General features: G+C 43.5%; 1 protein-coding gene across 4 annotated transcripts in view; it reads left to right on the top strand.

Annotated features, from left to right (window-relative positions):
- pde8b (phosphodiesterase 8B) overlaps positions 1-25,246 on the top strand; it is a 58,244-nt gene extending 32,998 nt beyond the window's left edge. For all 4 annotated transcript variants that reach the window (XM_020053543.2, XM_010878090.3, XM_034296746.1 and 1 more), the window contains 12 exons: positions 8,804-8,843; positions 9,093-9,170; positions 9,877-9,953; positions 12,379-12,543; positions 13,529-13,586; positions 15,058-15,187; positions 15,290-15,488; positions 16,409-16,626; positions 18,215-18,353; positions 19,484-19,651; positions 20,580-20,709; positions 21,447-25,246. In XM_020053543.2, coding sequence (XP_019909102.1) covers positions 8,804-8,843; positions 9,093-9,170; positions 9,877-9,953; positions 12,379-12,543; positions 13,529-13,586; positions 15,058-15,187; positions 15,290-15,488; positions 16,409-16,626; positions 18,215-18,353; positions 19,484-19,651; positions 20,580-20,709; positions 21,447-21,556 — 1,512 coding nt within the window. In that variant the 3' untranslated portion in view covers positions 21,557-25,246. The remainder of the gene's footprint in view (positions 1-8,803; positions 8,844-9,092; positions 9,171-9,876; positions 9,954-12,378; positions 12,544-13,528; positions 13,587-15,057; positions 15,188-15,289; positions 15,489-16,408; positions 16,627-18,214; positions 18,354-19,483; positions 19,652-20,579; positions 20,710-21,446) is intronic.
- Positions 25,247-25,638: the final 392 nt, after the last annotated feature.

Here is a 25,638-nt window from a genome sequence, read left to right on the forward strand (position 1 = left end):
TGCAATGGAAGAGCAGTATTTAATGCACTTTTTTATTATTCTGCACAACTCGCCTAGTAGTTACAGCATCAGACCAGTAACCAAAATGTTCATACGTCAAATACCTGAGCAGGCAAGTACAGGTCGTTTTGCAAGGCAAGTGGACCTTTGGTTGGAGCCATTCGCACCTCTCCAATTACGAATCATATCTTGGTAGGAACTTGTGTGCAAACTGACCAACATTCCATATTCCATAGAGGAAGAAAAGGCCAGAAGGACATAGAGAGGAAAGAAGAGTGAAGGGGAGAATAGGGGGAAGGACAGGAAAGGGAGATAGAAAACCCAAGAAAGGAGAGAAAGACAGCGAGAGAGATGGATTCTAATGAAGCTTAAAAAAGGTTACTTGTGTTCTGACAGGACTCTTGTACTGTACCTGTTAACACAAGCAGAGTGGCATAGACGAAGCTGAAGCCAGCTAACCTGTAGACCAAGAAAATATGCAGGTCTGCTGCTTTTCCTTTAAAGAGCCATGCAGGCATGGATGGGATAGTGTGTCTTACCACCCAACTGGGCAGCACTTATCAGCCAATTACTGGCTGTGATCCAATATTACACACAAGCCCAGGACCAAAGCATTATGTCCCATCCACCTGAGAATCTCTCCTTTTCAGACATCTATTTCCTGTCAGCCCACTTGTTTTTCTGGGTTAAATCTCAATGAACTGATGAAATAAAAGCAACCTCTGAAAATAATAAAAATAGTGATGATGAAAAAAATATTGAGTACCGTGACGTCGCCCGGTATGGCGCAGCCGGGGCCCCACCCTGGAGCCAGGCCCGGGGTTGGGGCTCGTATGCGAGCGCCTGGTGGCCGGGCCTTCCCCCATGGGGCCCGGCCGGGCTCAGCCCGAACGGGCGACGTGGGGCCGCCCTCCCGTGGGCTCACCACCCACAGGAGGGACCATAAGGGGCCGGTGCGAAGAGGATCGGGCGGCAGTCGAAGGCAGGGGCCTAGACAACCCGATCTCTGGACACGGAAACTGGCTCTAGGGACGTGGAATGTCACCTCGCTGGCGGGGAAGGAGCCTGAGCTAGTGCGTGAGGTTGAGAGGTTCCGATTAGAGGTAGTCGGGATCACCTCTACGCACGGCTTGGGCTCTGGAACCACACTCCTTGAGAGAGGATGGACTCTTCACCACTCTGGAGTTGCCCATGGTGAGAGGCGGCGGGCTGGTGTGGGTTTGCTTATAGCTCCCCAGCTCTGCCGCCATGTGTTGGAGTTTACCCCGGTGAACGAGAGGGTCGTTTCCCTGCGCCTACGGGTCGGGGATAGGTCTCTCACTGTTGTTTGTGCCTACGGGCCGAACGGCAGTGCAGAGTACCCGACCTTCTTGGAGTCTCTGGGAGGGGTGCTGGAAAGTGCTCCGACTGGGGACTCTATTGTTCTACTGGGGGACTTCAACGCCCACGTGGGCAACGACAGTGACACCTGGAGGGGCGTGATTGGGAGGAACGGCCCCCCTGATCTGAACCCGAGTGGTGTTCAGTTATTGGACTTCTGTGCTAGTCACAGTTTGTCCATAACGAACACCATGTTCAAGCATAAGGGTGTCCATCAGTGCACGTGGCACCAGGACACCCTAGGCCGCAGGTCGATGATCGACTTTGTTGTCGTCTCATCTGACCTGCGGCCGTATGTCTTGGACACTCGGGTGAAGAGAGGGGCGGAGCTGTCAACTGATCACCACCTGGTGGTGAGTTGGATCCGATGGCGGGGGAGAAAGCTGGACAGACTCGGCAGGCCCAAGCGTACTGTAAGGGTCTGCTGGGAACGTCTGGCCGAGTCTCCTGTCAGAGAGATCTTTAACTCCCACCTCCGGCAGAGCTTCGACTGGATCCCGAGGGAGGTTGGAGATATTGAGTCCGAGTGGACCATGTTCTCCACCGCCATTGTCGAAGCGGCCGCTCGGAGCTGTGGCCGTAAGGTCTCCGGTGCCTGTCGAGGCGGCAATCCCCGAACCCGGTGGTGGACACCGGAAGTAAGGGATGCCGTCAAGCTGAAGAAGGAGTCCTATCAGGCCTGGTTGGCTTGTGGGACTCCTGACGCAGCTGACGGGTACCGACAGGCCAAGCGGGCTGCAGCCCGGGTGGTTGTGGAGGCAAAAACTCGGGCCTGGGAGGAGTTCGGTGAGGCCATGGAGAAGGACTATCGGCTGGCCTCGAAGAGATTCTGGCAAACCATCCGGCGCCTCAGGAGAGGGAAACAGTGCCCTACCAACGCTGTTTACAGTAGAGGTGGGCAGCTGTTGACCTCAACTGAGGATGTCGTCGGGCGGTGGAAGGAATACTTCGAGGATCTCCTCAATCCCGCCGTCACGTCTTCCATTGAGGAAGCAGAGGATGAGGGCTCAGAGGTGGACTCGTCCATCACCCGGGCTGAAGTCACCAAGGTGGTTAAGAAACTCCTCGGTGGCAAGGCACCGGGGGTGGATGAGATCCGCCCTGAGTACCTCAAGTCTCTGGATGTTGTGGGGCTGTCTTGGCTGACACGCCTGTGCAACATCGCGTGGCAGTCGGGGACAGTGCCTCTGGGATGGCAGACCGGGGTGGTGGTGCTTCGGGAATATGGGGTCCTGGGTCCTTTGCTAAGGGCTGTCAGGTCCCTGTATGACCGAAGCAGGAGCTTGGTCCGCATTGCCGGCAGTAAGTCAGACTTGTTCCCTGTGCATGTTGGACTCCGGCAGGGCTGCCCTTTGTCACCGGTTCTGTTCGTAATTTTTATGGACAGAATTTCTAGGCGCAGCCAGGGGCCGGAGGGTGTCAGGTTTGGGGACCACACGATTTCGTCTCTGCTCTTTGCGGATGATGTTGTCGTGTTGGCCCCTTCAAGCCAGGACCTCCAGCATGCACTTGGACGGTTTGCAGCCGAGTGTGAAGCGGTGGGGATGAAAATCAGTACCTCCAAATCCGAGGCCATGGTCATCAGTCGGAAAAGGGTGGCTTGCCCACTTCAGGTTGGTGGAGAGTGCCTGCCTCAAGTGGAGGAGTTTAAGTATCTAGGGGTCCTGTTCACGAGTGAGGGAAGGATGGAACGGGAGATTGACAGACGGATCGGTGCAGCTTCTGCAGTAATGCGGTCGATGTATCGGTCTGTCGTGGTGAAGAAAGAGCTGAGCCGTAAGGCGAAGCTCTCGATTTACCGGTCAATCTACGTTCCTACTCTCACCTATGGTCATGAGCTTTGGGTCATGACCGAAAGGACAAGATCCCGGATACAGGCGGCCGAAATGAGCTTTCTCCGCAGGGTGGCTGGGCGATCCCTTAGAGATAGGGTGAGAAGCTCGGTCACCCGGGAGGAGCTCAGAGTAGAGCCGCTGCTCCTCCACATCGAGAGGGGTCAGCTGAGGTGGCTTGGGCATCTGTTTCGGATGCCTCCGGAACGCCTTCCTGGGAAGGTGTTCCGGTCCCGTCCCACCGGGAAGAGACCCCGGGGAAGACCTAGGACACGCTGGAGGGACTATGTCTCCCGGCTGGCCTGGGAACGCCTCGGTGTCCCCCCGGAAGAGCTGGAGGAAGTGTCTGGGGAGAGGGAAGTCTGGGCATCCCTGCTTAGACTGCTGCCCCCGCGACCCGGCCCCGGATTAAGCGGAAGATGATGCGATGCGATATAACCCCATTTCCAAAAACGTTGGGATGCTGTGTAAAATGAAAATAAAAAAACAATACAATCATGTGAAAATCGTTCAAAACCTACATTGAATAAAAAAAATTGTACAAAGACATCATATCAAATTTTGATATTTTATTGTTTCTTGAAAAATATATGCCCACTTTGAATTCAGTGCCAGCAACATGTTTCAAAGAAGTTAGGACAGGGGCAACAAAAGACCAGAAAAGTTATATAATGGTAAAAAAACTAAACTTGAGGGAATATCACACAACTAATTAGGTCAATTGGCAACAGGACAGTAACATGATTAGGTATTAAAAGAACATTTCAGAGAGGATGGGCCTGTCAGAAGTGAGGATGCGGAGGGGTTCATCACTCTGTGAATAACTGCATGGGCAAATAGTGCCACAACTTAGGAATAACGTTTTTCATCATCTACAGCACATTATTTCATTAAAAGATTCAGAGAATATGGATAAATCTCTGTATGCAAGGGACAAGGCACTATACGATCTTGTATTGGAAATCACTGCACGGGCTCAGGAACACTTCTGAAAACCATTGTCTGTGAACACAGTATGTTGCTGCATCTACAAATCCTAGTTAAAACTATCAAGCAAAGAGGAAATCAGATATACACAAGATCCAGAAATGCCACTGCCTTCTCTGGGCTTGAGCACATTTAAGATGAACTGAGGAGAAGTGGAAAACTGTCCTGTGGTCTGACAAATCAATATGTGAAATTATTTTTGAGAATCATGGACCCCACATTCTCCAGACTAAAGAGGAGAGGGACCATCTGGCTTCTTCAGTGCACAGTTCAAAAACCAGCAGTCATGATGGTATGGGGGTGCATTAGCGCACATGGCATGTGCGACTTGCACATCTGTGAAGGCACCATTAATGCTTAACAATATATACAGGTTTTGGAGCAATATATGCTGCCATCCAGATGCCATCTTTTTCAGGGAAGACCAACTTATTTCAGCAAGACAATGCCAAACCACATTCTCCACATATTACAACAGCATGGCTCCATAGTGAAAGAGTCTAAACTGGCCTGCTTGTAGTCCAGACCTGTCACTCATTGAAAACATTTGGCGTATTATGAAACAAAAAATACAACCCTGAACAGTTGATCAGCTGAAATCCAATATCAAGCAAGAATGGGAATACCTTTCACTTTCAAAACCAAAGCAATTGGTCTCCCCAGTTCCCAAACGCTTACAGAGTGTTGTTAAAAGATCAGGTGATGCCCCTGTCCCAACTTTTTCAAAACATATTGCTGGCATTAAATTCAAAATGGGCATGTATTTTTGAAAAACAACAACATCTCTTAGTTTCAACATTTGGTGTGTTGTCTTTGTACTATTATCAATTAAATATAGGATTAAATGATTTGCACATCATTGCATTTCGTTTTTTTGCATTTTACGCAGCATCCCAACTTTTAGAAACAGTGTTGTATCATATTAGTCTGGTCTTGCAAACAATGGAGAATATATATAATATGTAATTTAGATCCAACGGTTTGATTTTTAAATATGTGGTTATTTTTTTTCATGATACACTGATGTTCTTTGTTTAAATGATAAATACTTCTAGTAAAGGCTATGGTAAGGTTAGGGCTTAAGGTCAGCGTTAGGATTCAGGGTAAGGGTCCACCATATACTCTAGTTAAACGCCATCCCAGAGCATACAGCCTTTTGGAAATGTAAGCTCTGCTCTCACTATTGATGCAGTCAATCACATAATGTCTGCGTTGGGGATAGACATGCCTCCAGAACAAGACATGGAAAAAAAAACGCTAACATGCTATATTTCACGTTCTCTGGTCATAGGAGGAACAACATGAATTGGTGCAGGAGGCAAAGAAATAATGAAGTGCAACTCGAGTTTGGCCATCAGCTGGAAGATGGTGTCCCTTTTTGGCTTTTTGGTCAGTGTCAGTGGAGGGAAGAAGAGCTGAGGGATGGTGAGAGGCAGCCTTTTTGCAAAAAGTAACAACACTCCTTAAGCTTATTGACTGTATGTTCACTTCACCAGACAACAACTGCCCTACTTTGACCCTGGACATTCGATTTTTTGGTATTTTGGTCTGACTGCAAAATGTCAGATATTTTTCCCTATGAAAAAGGCTCTCTTGTGCGAAATAACTTGTTAGGCTCCTTCAAAATGTTTTATTCATATATGTTTTTTTTCAAAGGCTATTACATTTGTAAAGGTTGCCTGGTGGATGTTAACTTATTTCACCATATATACAGTATATTTATAGTCCAGAAGTGTTTGGACAGTGAGATAGGTTCTTGTTTTGGCTCAGAACTCCAGTACTTATTCAGTACAAAGATGATGGGTTGAGTACAGACGGTTAGTATTCATTTTGATCCATCTCAGGTAAACCATTTAAAAACAAAAGCATGTTCTGTATATAGTTCTATAATTTTAGTGTGCTTGAAGTATTTAGCTGTTCACAGTTGTTTATTAGAAAGGGGTGTTTATTTGTGTCATTAGTGCACGCACAAGGCCTGTCAATGACTAGTCTTGATTCTCAATTTTGCATTTGGACTCAGTTTTTAGTGTCTGACAACATGAGGACCAAATAAGTGAAATTCAAGTCAAGATGACCAACATGATACTGAAAATCTGAATAAATCAGAACATTAGGCGTGCCAAGATCAACTGTTTGGTACTTACAGATGAGACAAATATTGAGTTATGGTAAGAGGAAGTGTGCGGGGGGGGTGGTATACCATATACCAAGGTGGAGGGGTGTTATGTTTTGGGCATGTATGACTGCCACTGGAATTGGCACTGCTGACGGCAGTAGCAGAATAAATTCTGAAGTGTACAGAAACATCTTGTCTGCTGAGAAACAACCAAATTACTCCTTGACGGTACTTCACCTTGCAGCCAGACAATGAACCCAAACATACTGCTTTAGCAACCAAAGAGTTTTTCAAAGCCAAATAATGGAATGTTCTTGACTGGCCAAGTCGATCACCTGACCTGAATCCATTTAAACATGTTTCACTTTTCTGAAGACAAGACTCACTTTCTGAAGACAAGACCTTCAACAAAAAGGAACTGATGATGGCTGCATTACAGGCCTGGCAAAGTGTCACCACGGAAGGCAACCTCTAGTGATGTCGGCGGATCGCGGCCTTCAGGCAGTTATCAAATGCAAAGGATTTGTAACTAAGTACTAAATATGGTGTTTTTGCTTAAGATTAAGTAAATTTCTCCCAATTTGTTTGGCTCTTAAAATTGATAAGATTATCCATAGAAAGGTCTGTAATTTCTACACAGTATCGATGTACAGTGGGGAGAACAAGTATTTGATACACTGCCGATTTTGCAGGTTTTCCTACTTACAAAGCATGTTCTTGGGGTTGTACTCATCCTTCTTCTTCCTCCAAACACGGCGAGTGGAGTTTTGACCAAAAAGCTCTATTTTTGTCTCATCAGACCACATGACCTTCTCCCATTCCTCCTCTGGATCATCCAGATGGTCATTGGCAAACTTCCGACGGGCCTGGACATGCGCTGGCTTGAGCAGGGGGACCTTGCGTGCGCTGCAGGATTTTAATTCATAACGGCATAGTGTGTTACTATTGGTTTTCTTTGAGACTGTGGTCCCAGCTCTCTTCAGGTCATTGACCAAGTCCTGCCATATAGTTTTTGGCTGATCCCTCACCTTCCTCATGATCATTGATGCCCCACGAGGTGAGATCTTGTATGGAGCCCCAGACCAAGGGAGATTGACCGTCATCTTGAACTTCTTCCATTTTCTAATAATTGCGCCAACAGTTGTTGCCTTCTCACCAAGCTGCTTGGCTATTGTCCTGTAGCCCAGCCTTTTGCAGGTCTACAATTTTATCCCTGATGTCCTTAGACAGCGCTCTGGTCTTAGCCATTTTGGAGAGGTTGGAGTCTGTTAGATTGAGTGTGTGCACAGGTTTCTTTTATACAGGAAACAAGTTCAAACAGGTGCAGTTAATACAGGTAATGAGTGGAAAACAGGAAGGCTTCTTAAAAGAAAAACTAACAGGTCGGCGAGAGGCGGAATTCTTACTGGTTGGTAGGTGATCAAATACTTATGTCATGCAATAAAATGCAAATTAATTATTTAAAAATCATACATTTGATTTTACATGTGAATACATGTAATTTTCTGGATTTTTGTTTTAGATTCCGTCTCTCACAGTTGAAGTGTACCTATGATAAACATTACAGACCTGTACATGCTTTGTAAGTAGGAAAACCTGCAAAATCGTCAGTGTGTCAAATACTTGTTCTCCCCACTGTATATACCCTGAAATTAAAGCTGACAGTCTGTACTTTAACCTCATTGTTTCATTTCAAATCCAATGTGCTGGAGTACAGAGCCAAAACAATAATACTGATGCGCTGCACTGCATTTGTAGATAAATATAATAAAGATAAGTTAGCTTGTGTCCGTGGAAACGGTGTGTGGCAAGGTCAGAGCTAATCCTGATTGTCTATGAGAGGCCGATCTCAGTGGATTTGCAGTCAATGGTAATCTCCATCCTTACAGAACATCTCAGACCACTTTGAGTCTCTCTCTCTCTCTCTCTCAAGAATCCTTTTTTATTTCTCTCTGACACCCATCTCTCTCCCTCTCGCAGTACTTTGCTCTGTCCGTATCTCCATAACTGTGTCTGTTATCTCACTATCTGAAGGGAAGCATTATAGTGGTAAACTATAAGCTCCCTCACAGTATTATATTCTCAAAGTCCTCCAGTTCCCCTCTCTCTTTACATCTGCTCCCCATCTCATCTTCCACTGACTTCCCATCCTTCCAGACAGGAAGATACAGACTGACACTTACACACACAGGAACACAGCTGAACACCATCAGCATACCTTGCCATCGTGAGACCCTCGTTTGTGCAGTGATGTGCTGCTCTGTGGGTGCGGTATAATGTTGAGTCTGCACTTTTATTTGTCGTGCCTTTCAGTGCAGTGGAAGCACAGCAGCTCGCTAAGGAACGTTGGAAGCCGTCGTTGCACAATGTAACTGCAGATGCTGTTTAACTGATTTGTACGAAACGCTAGCCAGATCTATAAATAGGCTTTCCCTCTCACTGTGTCGGTGTGTTTTGCGAAAGCCTTTTTCTCTGTTTCCCCTTTCAGGTCCATAAGATCAACAGAGATGGAGAACACTCCCTGTCAGGTAAGATACACTATCTTAATCTCACCAGAAGGGCACAGACTTAACTTGTGGGTCTTCCTGACTCACTGGACTTTATATTACTGTTTTGCTTTTCATGTAACAATTTCAGCAGATTTTTTTTTTTTTAAAGGGATGTGCTGTTCGACACTGACCCCTCAAAGAAGAAGCGAGGCAGTTGTATATCTTTAAGAAAGTGTATCAGTACTATCTGGGTCATGTCCTTCATCATCCAGGGTTTTTCTTTCCCAGAGAGCCATTCCCTGCGTCACAGAGACAGGAGGAAAGAGTCGGTCGACGCCAGGTCAGTCAGCTCACGTGGCAGTGATGGTGAGTGTCTATGAACAACACATTACTATGTGCATTGGGTGTTTGTGGGAAATGGTAGCAGATGACGGGAATACTTAGCGAGGGATCTCAGGGGAGATGTAGAAAGAATAAGGAAATGGAGGGACAAGAAGAGGGACATAGAGTGGGAAAGAAATTAAAAAGAAGCTAAAGAGAAAGGGGTGAAGAGAGATGTAGGGTCAGAGGACGTTATGAGTCAGACTACATTACGTTTGGCACCTGAGCTGAAGAGACCTCATGTCAGGCTCTGATGACATCACTAAACACTCACTCTGACGTACCTGCTGCTATTTTCAACGGCTTGGCCGAAGAGCTTCTCCTGTCCTCCAACTCTCCTATCATCTATCTTTCCTTCACCCTCTCTCCTCGCACTTTTCTCTCTCTCGTTGTCACACTCTATATTTGAAATATTCCTGATATTTTCTTTCTCTCCTTTCTTGTCCTCCCCGAAATGTTCCTTCTTTTTTTTCGTCTCCTTCCTTTTTCTTCTCTGTTCACGAAGAACTCACAGTCCACATTGCATCATGGCACAGGGCAACCTGCCACTAGAGCAACAGTGGTCCGCTGTGTTACATCCGTCGTAGATTATTCACTCCAGAAGCTCATATAAACTAGAATGACACGTTCAGCCATAGAAGGAGCATTTAATAGTCCTGAAAACATATGTCTTGTTGTCCTGCTGTCCTAGCTCCCACTCTGCAGAACCGCAGGTACTCCTCTGTTGCCAGGATCCACTCTATGACTATAGAGGCTCCCATCACCAAGGTACAGGACACACATTCTCCTCTCCTTTACCACACTGTACATCATGTTCCTATACCAGGCATATTCCTGATGTAGCGGGAAAGATGAATGCCTAACAGAGATAGAAGATGGCTCAGCAGAAGAGCTAACAGTTTTTACAACAGCAAGCCTGTACACAACAAACTGTGTGGTCTGGAGTTTGTTGTGACTTAACCTCTTAACCCAGCTTAGATGTGTGGTTCTCAGAATGTCACAGGAACTTGAAATACTGCTCTAAGAATCCCAGGGAGTAGGTCCCAAACAGTGTTTTATGAACATTCTACAAATATTCACTAACATTCTTGGAATGTTGTGCAATTTGTACCTTGTGGCTGTACTATGGCTTTGAAGCTGAACAGTGGCTAAATATATGATCAATCCATCTGAATGAACAGTGATCAATAAATGTGACTGGAAAAAACATTTATTTTATAAATAAAATACAAAAAAAGGTATATTGCTCTACAGTATATAACAACTAAATAAGCTTGAAACAATCCATGATCTGCAAATTGATCTAATGACTCTAATCCCTTTCTGTAAAATGTAATTTCTGTAAATTAATTGTGGTTTCGTATAATGTAAAATATTTTTTTTATTGTGTGACTGTATCTGAGGAAAATAGGTCTATTATTATAGTTATTATATAGTATACCAAAAAGTGACATGGGTCTTGTTAAAATGAACTTAGAACAAACCATTCTCCTACATCCCTCAAAATAAGTCACATCTAATGTTAATAGAGCGGCCCCAGGGAACAACGGTTTGGAAGCCCTGGATTACAACATCAGCTGTCACCTGTTGATTCTAATTAATATCCAACGGAGTTGATCACTGGGATTTATATGTCCTATCAAATGTTCCTCTTTGGGGATCTGGAGTGGAATGCACACTTATTGTGGACATGCAATTAAGGGGAGTGCTTTATCCCTCCTTTCAGAACCATGGCATGCAGCCTACTATGTATTATCAACTAATGTATAACGCTGCATCTAGTCTGCTCTTGATTGATGCGTTGTTATGCCATATGTTTCTGATCTGATTACTGACAGATGAGGAGTTTCCCCATCTTGTTGTCATTTGGTTGACGCCCCTTTACATTGGTGCCTCCTGTTCAGAATCTGCGTTGTATCAGCATTTTTAGCTAATAAATGGTCAGTCATCATTTCCATTTGACATCTCAGTCACTTAGCAGACATAGTTATCCATACTTACAGTAGAGCCCACATTTTCATCCATGTTGTGACTCTTATCAGCCTCCACTCAGTCTTTGTTCTGCTTCCATCTGAGGTTGTGGGTGTTATAAACTGGTGTTACTGACACATATGATCGCACCTTATCCTTGAATGTATACAGTTATTATTATTGAACATGTTCTCATGGTGTATTTGAACTCTTCTTGCTCCCCCCACCATGTCAGTGTCAATGGGTGATTTCAGCAGTATTCCGACACTTTGCAATTCACGTCAGTCTTCGCTGTGTTAAAAATATCTTCAAGAAAAACCCAAGATTTATTTTTTTTTTGTAATGATTCAGGACTAATATTATATAAACAAATAATATATACAATAACATTAAGTGTAAAGAAGACCCAAAAATATGTTTTTCGAATATGTTAATTAAATCAATGGTAAGACAATCTGATATCTAAAATATCAGTTCAGGTGGCCATCAAGATTCATTATATGTAATTGATATGTAAGACGCTTCTGAAACTCACTGATGTTGTGATAAACTGGAAGGATCAGAGGTGTGTAACGTTGAAACATTGAGGCAGGACACAAGCACAGGGATAATGGGGTACATTTTAATAAATGGACAAAATCTAAAATAGAAAACTGGATACACCAAACTGGGAAAGACAGGAACAAAATAAAACACCGGACAGAACAGCACTATGTATGGGTGGAATCGAGACAAAAACCGACAGGATACAATGGGGAAGCAGGATCTTAAATAGGGTCCATGATGAGGGAAAACAGGTGCGGGCAATAATGAACGAAAACAGATGTCTGTGATGAAGTGAGGGATTCATTCAGAATGGGATAAGTTGGTGGAAAAATCTGAGGTTGTGAATTTTCGTCCCAGGTGGTGTCACAGACAGCGCCAAAGATCATTTCAAGTGTCCTAAATATTTGGGATCTGCAGTGAGCCACTTGGTCCTAGTTTTCTTGATTTGAAACACCATTTCAACTTGAAATATGTGTTTATAAAAATGATCTGGGCTGATTTTATGTTACTTCACTTTTGTAATCTCATTACAATCAGGGATATAGCCACATGAAACCACATCCCTAACGCCCAAATATTCTAAACGAGCAGCAGAAAAACACATGTTGAATTCAGCGAGTACAGACCCTTAAAAACATGTCATTGTCAAGGTGTGCTCCCTCCCTACCTTGTCCAGGTGATCAACATCATCAATGCGGCCCAGGAGTCCAGTCCGGTGTCGGTAGCAGAGGCACTGGACAGGGTCCTGGAGATCCTGAGGACCACAGAGCTGTACTCCCCTCAGCTGGCCTCCAAGGAGGACGACCCCCACACCAACGATCTCGTAGGAGGGCTCATGAGTGTGAGTCAGCACAGAGACACACACATATGATGTATACACACACACACAGACTCACGCATATGATGTATACACACACAGACACACACATATGATGTATACACACACACACACACACACACTCAGAGACACACATATATGATGTATACACACACACACACACACACACACATATGATGTATTCACACACACACTCAGAGACACACACATATGGTGTATACACACACAGACACACACATATGATGTATACACACACACATACTCAGAGACACACACATATGATGTATACACACTCAGAGACACACACATATGATGTATACACACACAGACTCACATATATGATGTATACACACACACACACTCAGAGACACACACATATGATGTATATACACACACACACAGACACACACATGTGATGTATACACACACACACAGAGACACACACATATGATGTATACACACACACACACACACAGACACAAACAGACACCAGACCAACACGTGTGATGTATACACACACACAGAGACACACACATATGATGTATATACACACACACACACACACACACAAACAGACACCAGACACACACGTGTGATGTATACACACACACAGAGACACACACATATGATTTATACACACACACACACACACAGACACACACATATGATGTATATACACACACACACAGAGACACACACCTATGATGTATACACACACACAGAGACACACACATATGATGTATATACACACACACACACAGATACACACACCTATGATGTATACACACACACAGAGACATACACATTGTGTATATATATACACACACACAGACACTCTCATTTATTTACATCTTATTTGTTAAATTATAATGCTGATGTCAGTGTATAATGTCAAATATGTTTTTATTTTTTTGAATTGTAAAACCAAAAGAGTAATTCCTTTTCTGACAGCATGGATCAAGAGAGGGATTTGTTGTCTTTTTTGCAGGATGGCTTACGCAGACTTTCTGGAAACGAGTATGTCTTCTCCAAAAGTACTTTTCCAAGTAAGCACCAGTCAGTTCACCACACCAGTAGTATCTTTATTTGTTATCTCACCGAAACACTACTGCTACTGACCACTAGGGCCTAAGAGTTACATGTAGTACACTTCTGGTCACCTAGTTTAAACCCAGACTCGTTTCAACAATGTTTAAAAACGTTTTAGTGGTATATTTGTGTTGAAAAATTGATTTTGTATAGCTTAATTTATTCATTATTTTTCAAATACTACCATGATTGCAGCTACATAAATAATACTAACGGCTGATCGTTTACGGTGTTCTTTTTTTTTTTTTACTTCTGCTATTGTTGCTTTATTTTATTATTATTTTCTGACCTGTTATATTTTTTCTTGTATATGCTACTCTTCTTAGCTCTCACTACGTAGTTGTTGGGTGCCATGTCACAATAATTTCATTGTGCAGGATGACGCTGTGTTGTTCGGTGCATTGGACAAACAAATCTTGAGACTTGAGGTTATGTTCTTATTTGTGTGCAAGTGTTCACCATTGCGAATGCATTCTCGTGCCTGGGGTGTCTGCAACGTTTTGACAATGTCGGTGGTTGTGGAGCAAAACGTCATACTATTGCAGATTTAGTATATGTGCGAAAAGCTACGGATATCTAGATTTTTGTATAGGCTAAAATAATGTCAACACCCTTTTTGTAAAATTGCCATTTATTTTTCAACAATGTTTGTAAGCAATAAAACCGTGAATAAAACACAAATAACAAAACCTTAAATTTTGAGTTTAGTTCAGATAAAAAGGCAGATTCTGGAAGCCCCGAATGTATTATGATCCTAGCGACGCCTCTGTTTGTAATGTAGAGATGTAGGCCGGTCATATTGTAGAAAGTAATGGTTTAGAAACTGTTTCCAAAGGCACTGTACATAATGCGTATGGTAAAATGCTAATTGCGTTTTTGGCCAGCTATCAACATTGATTGATCCCGAAAAAGGTGTTCAATTGGTAATATTCCTATTTGTCTTTTAATGTGTCTTTATATGAAAGTAATCTAAAAGTAATTCAAAGTACTATAATCAGAGTACGTTACTGAGTTTGTGTAATCCAAGTTACTTTACTGATTCCAAATGTGAACAGGTAACTTGTAACTGTAACAAATTACATTTTAAAAGTAACCAACCCAACCCTGCCTACAATAATAAAGAACATTATTAGCTAGCAACAGCTTTTTAGAATGTCATAATGTTTGATTATTGGTAGGCCTATGCCAACATCCAAAGTTTCACTTTGTAGATCAATTTAAATACACCTGTTTGGTACCCTGAGATGCTGATCCTGATCTGCCCATAGAATTAGGAATTATAGTGTGTTTATGTCATTAACCTAACACAGATAACTACATTATAAATCATTGTTGTTGCATTGTGCTTTGAAGTCCCAAATGCAATCAGTCAACCACCCACTCAGTATTTGCGTGTGTGTGTGTGTGTATTTGTTTGTGTGTCCACAGATATGAGCCAGAGTCAACTGGCCATCCCGGTAACGCTGAATGATATCCCACCTGCCATTGCTGAGCTGCTGGATGATGAGGACCAATGGGAGTTTAACATCCTAGAACTGGAGGCTGCCACCTGCAAGAGGTACAGACATGAGAGAGAGGAGAGAGAGAGGTGGAGGTTCCAGGGGACTTGAAGGAGCATGCTCCCTGTACTACTTACCTCCCTCCCCTGTCCTCCCCACAGACCTCTGACCTACCTGGGCTTGAAGATATTTGCTGGGTTTGGTGTGTGTGAGTTCCTGAGCTGCAGTGAGGTGACACTGCGCTCCTGGCTCCAGGTCATCGAGGCCAACTACCATGCCTCCAACTCCTACCACAACTCCACCCATGCTGCTGATGTCCTACATGCTACAGCCTACTTTCTACGCAAGGAGAGGGTCAAGGTAGGTAATGCACACACGCACACACCAAAAGATAAACACACCAGCACACACTAAAAGATAAACACACCAGCACACACACAAATCAACTCCTGCCGGTTAGAAGTGCAATCATTTATGGAAGCATACAACGTTGTGCAGGTATTTATTTTCCTGTTAGAAGACATTGTATTCATCCCGTATTTGGAGAATTATTTGATGTGTGTACACAACTAACATGCAACCCCTGATACTAGCTAGCTTCAGTAATTCACCAAAGCATTATGTGCCTGCCATTTCGATGTGCTGATAGATTGATATGTCTACTATGTAATTCACTGCCATGTGTATGAGAGTGGAGTATCAGTTTGCTTTGCTTGGCAGGAGATGAATGTGTGTCAGTGACCAGTGAGAGTTGGAGTGGGGATGTTTTTATAGCTATGGTCTTGTTCTCATATTTGACTCGGTCAGTAAGTGTTGGTGTTTTACCTCCAGGGCATTGAGATTCTCATACTTTCCCTCTCATTTCTCTGCTGTTTGCCTCCAATAAATAGCTCCTCTCCTTGTTATGAAGTGAACATTTGCTAGTGATTATTATTATTAGCACTGCCTGCACAGTGTTCATTTTGAGGTATTATTTGTGTTTTGTTGAGTATGAAGTTGCTCTAAGAGAGAGTCGGGCAGTATTTATATTGAATGAATAATTTGGAGCAGTTCTTTGGGCTGTTTAAAACTCGCCAAGAGATTTGTCTGGCTGCCTTTCCTGATTCATATATACACACGTTTTCTTTCCATTCAGACACTGTATACTTCTGGGGATGTTTTTTAAATGTATGCTCCTGTTGCAGTTTATCATTTGTTGTGTCCCATTTCCTCTGTCTCCCAGAGCTAATGGGGGTTGTTGTTGATCAACACTACTTCCTGTGTGTCCTTTGTGTTCCCAGGGCAGTCTGGACCAGCTGGATGAGGTGGCTGCATTAATCGCTGCGACGGTGCATGACGTGGACCATCCGGGGAGGACCAACAGCTTCCTGTGCAACGCTGGAAGTGAGCTGGCGATCCTGTACAATGACACGGCCGTGTTAGAGAGTCACCATGCTGCCCTCGCCTTCCAACTCACTGTCAGAGACAGCAAGAGCAACATCTTCAAGAACATGGACAGGTACGGTCCCAGTGACAATAGGAGCTGGCTGGACACAGGCAGATGTGGGATCAGGCTGCAGTTTAAACTACTGTTCAAAGGTTTGGGGTCATTTAGAAATGTCCTTCTCTTCGAACTTTTTTATTTTTTTTGTCCATTAAAATCCCGTCATACTGATCGGAAGTACAGTGTAGACATTCATTTATTAAGTTAATGTTGTTTGACTATTGTATTGACTGTTGTAGCTGGAAACAGCTGATTTTAATGAAATAACTACATAGGCATACAGAGAGCCATGAGCAGCAACCATCACTCCTGTGTTCCAATGGCACATTGTGTTTGCAAATCGACGTTTATCACTTTAAAAGTCTAATTTATCGTTAGAAAACCCTTATGCAATTATGGTAACACAGCCAAAAACTGTTGTGCTGATTAAAGAAGCAATAAAACTGGCCTTCTGTAGACTAGTTGAGTATATGAAGCATCAGCAATTGTGGGTTGGATTACAGGCTCAAAATAGCCAGAAACAAATAACATTCTTCTGAAACTCGCCAGTCTATTCTTGTTCTGAGAAATGAAGGCTATTCCATGAGAGCAAATGCCAAGACACTGAAGATCAACGCTGTGTACTACTCCCATCACATAACAGGGCACACTGGCTCTAACCAGAATAGAAAGAGGAGTGGGAGGCCCCGGTGCACAACTAAATAAGAAGACAAAGTTTGAGAAACAGATGACTCACAGGTCCTCAACTGGCAGCTTCATTATATAGTACCTTGCAAAACACCAGTCTCAACGTCAACAGTGCCGAGGCGACTCTGGGATGCTGGCCTCCTAGGCAGAATTGCAAAGAAAAAGCCATATCTCAGACTGGCCAATAAAAAGAAAAGTTTAAGATTGCCAAGAGAACACAAACATTGGACAGAGGACGATTGGATAAAAAGACCAGCATCCCGGAGTTGCCTCTTCACAATAGTAATTTACAACATTAACAATGTCTACACTGTATTTCTGATCAATTTGATGTTATCCTTCGAAAAGAAGGACCTTTCTAAGTGACCCCAAACATTTAAACGGTAGTGCAGGTCTTCTAGCTAGCTCAACAGCTAGCTCAACTGAAACAGAGGCCAGGAGAGATAAAGATGGCTCCTCCCATTGAGCTTTCTGGGTTTGCAAGTCTGTTCCCAGGTTTTTGGTACCTTACTAGATCAAGATCCAGGCTTGTTACTGTACAACAGAGGTCAAGTTGGAAGAATGAATAAACCCGCTTCTTCCTCTCTAAGCCCCAGCTGTCAAACTCATTACATGGAGGCCAGTGTCTGTACTCCCTTGTACTTGATTGATGATGTAAGGTCACTTGTTAATAAGGAACTCTCCTCACCTGGTTGGTTTATAAAGAAAAGCCTGGCCCCCACATGGAATGAGTATGGCACCCTGCATTGCTGAAAGACCACATTAGACCCGGTGACAGATATGGTTGGGTTAGCACTCTGGAACGTGATGTGATTTTATTCACTTCTAGGTTTTCTTGGACCTAGAAACATCTTGGAAAACAGTGTTGAAAGTTGACTATCCAGGTCTGGCAACCACTTCACTGTGTTCCTATTAGGCCTCAGTTCCGGACATTGAGGCAGGCGATCATAGACATGGTGCTGGCTACAGAGATGACCCGACATTTTGAACACGTCAACAAGTTTGCCAACAGCATCAACAAACCAATGGCTGCCAGTGAGGAGTCCAGTTCTAATGTAAGAAACACCTGTGTGTGTGTGTACGTGTGTGTGTGTACGTGTGTGTGTGTATGTGTGTTTGTTTTTGTGACTAACTATACTAAAACCTGAACAAGGTGACTTGTGGGGACATTTTTCATGTCCCCACATTTCAAAAGTCATTTTCTGGCTCAGTGTTAAGTTTTAGGGTCAAACTTACAATTAACTTTAGACTTAGAATTGGGGTTTCTTTAAGGTCCAGGTGTTGTTGGTTAAGTTTAGGGTTAAGGTTAGGCATTATATCTAGCTAAATTTTAGCCATAAATGTTACTTTATTGAGGTTAAGGTTAGGGTTAGGTAAGGTTAGGGTTAGGTTAAGGTTAGGGTTAGGGTTTGGGTTAGGGTTAAGGTTAAGGTTAGGGTTAAGGTTAGGGAAAGGGATCATGGAATTTTGTTTTTCTGGTCCCCACATTTCACAAATACAAGTGTGCGTGTGTGTACGTGTGTGTACGTGTGTGTACGTGTGTGTGTGTACATGTGTGTGTGTTTCCATGTGTTTCGATACTTGTGAGGACAAACAGAGTGAATCATTTTGCCGTTTTAATGACCAGATCACCAACTATTTGGTCTCTTAGGAACTGTGTTAGTTTCCTTGTGTCGCTTTGAAACCTCAAATATCAGTGTTAATTGTCAGAACTTTTTAATAGCTGACACATAGGTTCTGCTAATGGGCAGTCAACCAAATGTGACCTCTGCAGCTGTTTTTCTTTTAATTGTGATTTATTTATGTGACGTTTCCATTGTTTTGTCCACCCCCTGTATACATTGTTTGTTTTATTTCCTAAATATATTTCGTAACTATTGATGAGATGATGTGAATAACAGGGTAAATATTTTGACATTTGTCAATGAACTGTTCAAGTGGAGAATATGCGAGTCTGGTTAGCAGTCAGTCTAGCCTGATTCTATCTCTGCCGTTAACGCTCCTTAAAATAATGCCACAAAGCCACACAAGGTTGTGTGAGCAGAGCAACTTCAAAGGCTTATGTAACACTACATAACACACTTTCAACTCTACCCTATAGTGCGTGTGCGTGCGTGCGCTCCTCCGTGCGCTCCTCCGTGCATGTGTGCCTCTGACCTTGTTTGACCTTGTTTCCCTGTAACAGAGTGAAGGCAGCGACAATGAGGGACCAGCCGGCATCCGGAACAGTCCAGAGAACAGGCTGTTGATCAAGAGAATGATGATTAAGTGCGCTGACGTGGCCAACCCCTGCCGACCCCTGGAGCTCTGCATAGAGTGGGCTGGACGCATCTCTGAGGAGTACTTTGCGCAGGTGAGAGATCAGAAAGTGGGGTAGGCTCCCGCCACGGCCGCCACAAATGCACATCTCGTTGGTGCCATTTCGCTGTCAGAAGTAGCTCGTCTATTTGTCCACTAATTGCCACTTCAACAGTTGCTTTCAAGAAAGGAATGGCCAGTATTGAACCAATTTCCTTTGCAAACCACCTTTTCTCTTGGACTTTTCTGTTAGGCAAAAATGTAATACAGAGATTCTTAAAAGGGGGAGGTGGGGGGTTTAACCGAAATTGTACACTTGGGACAAAAAGGTTTTGACCCACTTCTTCATCAGAGCTGTTGGATGGGTATCAGTCATGTTCACACAGACACTGTGACATAAGAGAGGAGAGAGTTGTGTAGAGCATGCCTAGTCAGAATGTATTTAGGTCAATGGACCTGTTTCTTTTAGCCAACGTGTATGCTATTTTGGTACAAATATACTGTCCTTCTATTAATATTTCAGATGACGAAATACATTTCTTATGTCTTCTGGAAAAATCTTTGAGGGATGTTGATGGATGGATTGTGCAGGGTTTATGTGGTTCAAAAAAATTGGTATTGGTATGTATTAAGAAAAACAAAGCAATTGTATTTAACATTCAGTTGAATACCTGAAGTCTCAACAAAATATCTGGATTCCATAGACGTTTTGAACGGTTTGTGTTGTTATTAAGATAAAGTTAATATGTAACAGTTTGGAGTTATAAGGGGAGATCTGAATTCTTAGGTGCTTTAGGAGTCTACAGCTGGCAATACTGACCTTGACTGCCTAAGTAATGAGCACTTTTCTGTCTAGCAGTCTCTCTGTCTAGCAGTCTCTCTGTCTAGCAGTCTCTCTGTCTAGCTGTCTCTCTGTCTAGCAGTCTCGAAGTCCAGCTGTTTCCCTCTGTGTGTGTTAACCTGTATGTGAATGTGTGTTTCAGACTGACGAGGAGAAAAGACAGGGTCTGCCTGTGGTCATGCCAGTGTTTGACAGAAACACCTGTAGTATCCCAAAGTCCCAGATCTCCTTCATAGACTACTTCATCACAGACATGTTTGACGCCTGGGATGGTAAGAATATAAAGACACACACACACAAATACACACACACACACACATTCAGTGCCATATTTAAAGGGCACAGGGGATCCACAGAGAAAGATGGAATCTAGAACTTTCCCATGCCTTTCCTCCTCTACTTCTCCTCTTTTCTATTCCTGTCGTCCCTGTAAAAGAGGTAGAGCCTCCCATTTCATATTACAGCGGAGTGCAGGAGCCCACAAGAGGGAGCGAGGGGGGAGAGACCAAGGGAGTTTACAATAACTCCCACCTCCTCGTTCCCATAAAATGACCCCTGACCTCTGACATTAGGGTGTTGCTTGGCTACACCCCCAGAGAAAAGAATACATGTGTTTACTGTCAACAAAGCTGATGATGTCACGGAAAGTTCCCAGAGACCACTGGGACAGGGTGGGGGAGGGGGGCATCCGGGAGCTGGACGGGTTAAGTCGAGACCCAGTGAAGCAGAACCTACTGTACACAAAAGAACTTCCTAACACAGCCAGACACAGAAGTGTACAGGGGCACAAAGATACACAGACACACAGCGGGTTTTAATGAATTGGGGTCAGGGCTTGGTGGTTGTCGGGTGGTTGCCAGGTCAGGCTCATGCAGAGAGGCAACCAATGAGTTGCCTCTCTGGACGTGAACAACAGACACACACTGTCACTGTCTGAGACCCACCTGCCGCTCACTTGTAAAAAACATCCGGTGATTGTGTGCATTAACCTGCCTCCTCTCCCCCCCAGCCTTTGCCAGTCTACCTGGCCTCATGGAGCACCTGTCAGAGAACTACAAATACTGGAAGGGTCTGGATGACATGAAGTGCAAGAGCCTGCGGCCACCCCCTCCTCCGTGACGCCTCATCCCACCCTTACATCCCTCCCCTCATCCCACCCTCTCTCTGGGCACAGGGGACAGCGAATGTAGCCTGGGTGCTGGTATTAAGCCCCTCCCACTGTGATTCAACCCAGCTCCACACACACTGAACTATACTGGAGCCTGCAGGCCTCAGAGTCTGGAGCTTGGAGCCCTGAGAAAAGACTAGGAGACAGACATACTAGCTGACTTGTGGACAGCCTATTCCCCTGAAGGGTTCTGCATCTGACCACAGCCCCAGCCCACACATCTTTCCCATCTTTGGTTACGTGTTGCTTCAAACTAATTTAATTCAGAGAATCATAATGATGCCAGATGACAGATTTAGCATTGGGGGACTATGTTCAAAAGTAGTGCACTGGATGGGGAATAGGTAGATGTGCCCACTAAGAGTCAATCAAGCCTCTTCCCTCTCTGGTTCTTTTTCTGCCTCTGATCGCTTTCTCCAGCCCCCTGACAATCTGTCCCAGCCTTAACGGTTGATGACCAACAAGCTTCACACCAATTGCACTTTAGCTGCTCAGACTTGGCACTCCCCTCTATCTCAGTTTTTTCTGCTCTCTTCTCTCAGGCAAGTGTCTGTTGTGTTTCAAACTGCTGCTCCGTTTCATACTGCTGCTCTGTCTCCTACTACTGCTCTGTTTTGTACTGCTGCTGTTTTGTACTGCTGCTCTGTTTTATACTGCTGCTCTGTTTTATACTGCTGCTCTGTTTTGTACTGCTGCTCTGTTTCGTACTGCTACAGTACTGTTTGATACTGCTGTACTGTTTCATACTGCTGCTCTGTTTCATACTGCTACAGTAGTTTCATACTGCTACAGTACTGTTTCATACTGCTGATCTGTTTCATACTGCTGCACTGTTTCATACTGCTACGGTACTGTTTCATACTGCTGCTCTGTTTCATACTGCTGCTCTGTTTCATACTGCTACAGTGTTTCATACTGCTACAATACGGTTTCATACTGCTACAGTACTGTTTCATACTGCTGCACTGTTTCATACTGCTGCTCTGTTTCATACTGCTACAGTACGGTTTCATATTGCTTCTCTGTTTCATACTGCGGCTTGGCTTTGTCTGTTTCTTCTGTAGCAGGTTGTAAAGCTGAGATGGAGACCAATACTTGAACTGATGAACTCATTATAGTGTACGTACCACAACTAAAGGAGGGATCAAAGAGACATTTTAGACCTGTTCTGTTCACTCAAGCACATGTGAAACATGCACACACACACACTGTACTCACCCCCCCAAACAGCCAAATTAAAGAGCTAACTCAGTTCTCCTTCTCTGGCCAGCCGGAGGTATGAGGTAATACTGAGATCTGATAAGCCCTGTTAGGCAGGGAGCCATGCAGAGACGTGTGTGTACATGCATATGTGTTTCGTGTGTGTTTCTGTGTATGTTTGGCAGCATCCCCAGATCAGTCAAAGGTCTGTGTTCGCTCCATACCTGGGACGGTTACAGTGCAGAGCCCAGCTGAGCTGACTGTAGTAATATATCTCTCTATGGGGATCTGCTCAAAGAGATCTGCTCAAAGAGCCAGGCCTTATGGGCAGCAAGCCCACCACCAGGCTCCCCTCTGGGGCTTGAATAGCTCTTACTCAGCCCCCTTTGGAACTCAGCTCCAGACATGGCTCTTAAAAGGAAACGATCAGTACCGGGGCTTAATGAGAGCAGTTTTAAGACAGTATTAGAATAAAAAGCAACAAGTGAGGAGAAACAGCAACAGTAGGTTAGCGTTCTGTTTTAGACAGGCATTAAAGGTAGTCTCGCTACAGTACTTTAAAGCAGGTCAAAGTTCAAGGGAAACAGAACATCCATTTGAACATTAAAGACAACGTGTAGTGGGCACAGGCCTTCTGAAGGTAATCCTTTCTTCAAAAATGAAGGAAACTAATTATATGATCACAAAATAAGCTACTCCAAAGCCCAGTTGGTTGATTTCTAACATTCCTTCTGTTCTCTAGTGTGCATCAGTAGGAGTAAGTCCTTTTTGTCCCTCCTGTATCCCCATAGCATGTTGGTTGTCCATTTTAAAGTAGCATGGCAGTGTGGTCTGAGCCGAGATCCATCTCACAGCAGCCTGATGAAACCACTATGGGATAGACACAACATAAAAGACCTAAATGCCCCTGTGTAATATTAATATTATCCATATTCAGTGTACTATATATGTAGTGAGAGACTCAGGCACACTTAGCTCTTAGGGCTTGAACAGTTGCATCTTAAATGCACCATTTTGCCAATTGCAGTATAATTACTACTTTTACCAAAAACAAGTGCACTTTATGGTGTCATTTTGGATTCAAACTTTCTTTAGATTAAGTACCATAAGGCTTGGTTCCATTGGGTTTTCAAAACTGACTTTTCCTTTAAAACATCTGAAATGCAATCATGTCAACAAGCTGTCTTCTTGTTCCCGTCACATGACTATGTAGCAGTCTCCCTCTAGTGGTTGGCAGGCAGGTGCAATAATTTCCTTCTGCAGCAGCAGCAGCCGTACATTACAGGCAGTCACCAGTGTTGTGAATGGGTGCTAAGCTTGGAGTTCCATGCGTGCATGTGAATTTAATTTTAAGAACAAGAAAAATACATCTTGTGTACGTATTTAACCAAAGGCACAATGATCATCTTCAAGGTGCCTTAGTCTTCTCTCTCAAACGCAGTCCAGAGTTCAAATCCTCAATTATTATTTTTGTAACTTTGAATCAAACGGTTTGTTGGGCTTCATATGATACATTAGGCTTAGTGAGCAGCTGAACAAAGCCACCAAACTAAGCAATAGAAATACCTTAGAATTTCAATCTGGCACTTAGACTTCGTTACATTTCTTTGCTCTCGCTCAGTTCTCACGTTTCTTATCTCCTCATTCTGTTTGGTCAAAGCATCTCTACATTCAGACTGACATTCCCTGGGTGCCTACAAGAGCCTGTTAGTAAAGAACAGTGAGATTGACATTGACTGTGTGCTAGTTTCAGAACACACATTTAGAAAAACGCCTTAACCTCATCCCATTGCTCATTTTGTCAAAGCTTTGCTAGATTCACAGCTATCTTCCACTATGAAACTGCTGTAAACTACCTAGCTACGGGTGACAACAATCCCAATCTAGCCTCCCGTTGACTGTCCACATCAATCTATTTTCTATTGACGACTTTTTTCCCCCAGTTGTCAAGTAACTTTATCAGATCCAACCAATGTCACCCACATGTTTGCCCCCCACTCAATAAAGACGTGTTTCTGCTGAGTCTGGAGCATCAGTGAGAATGTGCCAATCGCTTATTTTCTGTCAACTAATAGAAACTCTGTAAGCATTAATGTACTGTAAATAAGTTATATTTTTAAAGAGAATTCTGAATTGTTCATCATTATTGGCTGTGAAAAGTCAAACGTAAAGTGTAATAGAAATATTTTATGTATTTTTGAAAGATTTGATGGTTTGATGCATTAGCTTAAATCTGCTCTGGTTGGATTCTTCAGGGTTGAATGGATATGATTTCATTTTTTTCTGGTCTCTGTCAGAGTATGTCTTAATTAGTTTTTCTTTGTCAATACTTTTAAAATGTATTAGTGAGAAATAATAAAAGGATTTCAAAAAATTGTACACTTAACAAGAATTTAAATGCAACATGTAAAGTGAAATAAATAAAAGATTCTGAAATCTTCCCATACGCACAAAAAACATTACATTTGGTGGGGGGGTTTTCCTTAAATTCTGAACGCAAATTTTACATCCCTGTTAGTTATCATTTCTTCTTTGCCAAGATTATACATCTGTCTGATGGGTTTGACATATCAATAAGCTGATTAAACAGCATAATCATTACACAGGTGCATCTTGTTCTGAGGGCAATAAAAGGCCACTCAAAGGTGCAGTTTTATCATAGAACAGAACACCACAGATGTCTCAAGTTTTGAGGGACCGTACAGTTGGCTTACTGATTGCACAAATATCTAACAGACCTGTTGCCAGAGAATTCAATGTTTTTTTCCCCAGCCAAAAGCCACATCCAACATTGTTTTACAGAATTTCACAATACGTCTGACCGGCCTCACAA

Source organism: Esox lucius, chromosome 14, assembly GCF_011004845.1.
Source record: "Esox lucius isolate fEsoLuc1 chromosome 14, fEsoLuc1.pri, whole genome shotgun sequence".
NCBI classification, from domain to species: domain Eukaryota; kingdom Metazoa; phylum Chordata; class Actinopteri; order Esociformes; family Esocidae; genus Esox; species Esox lucius.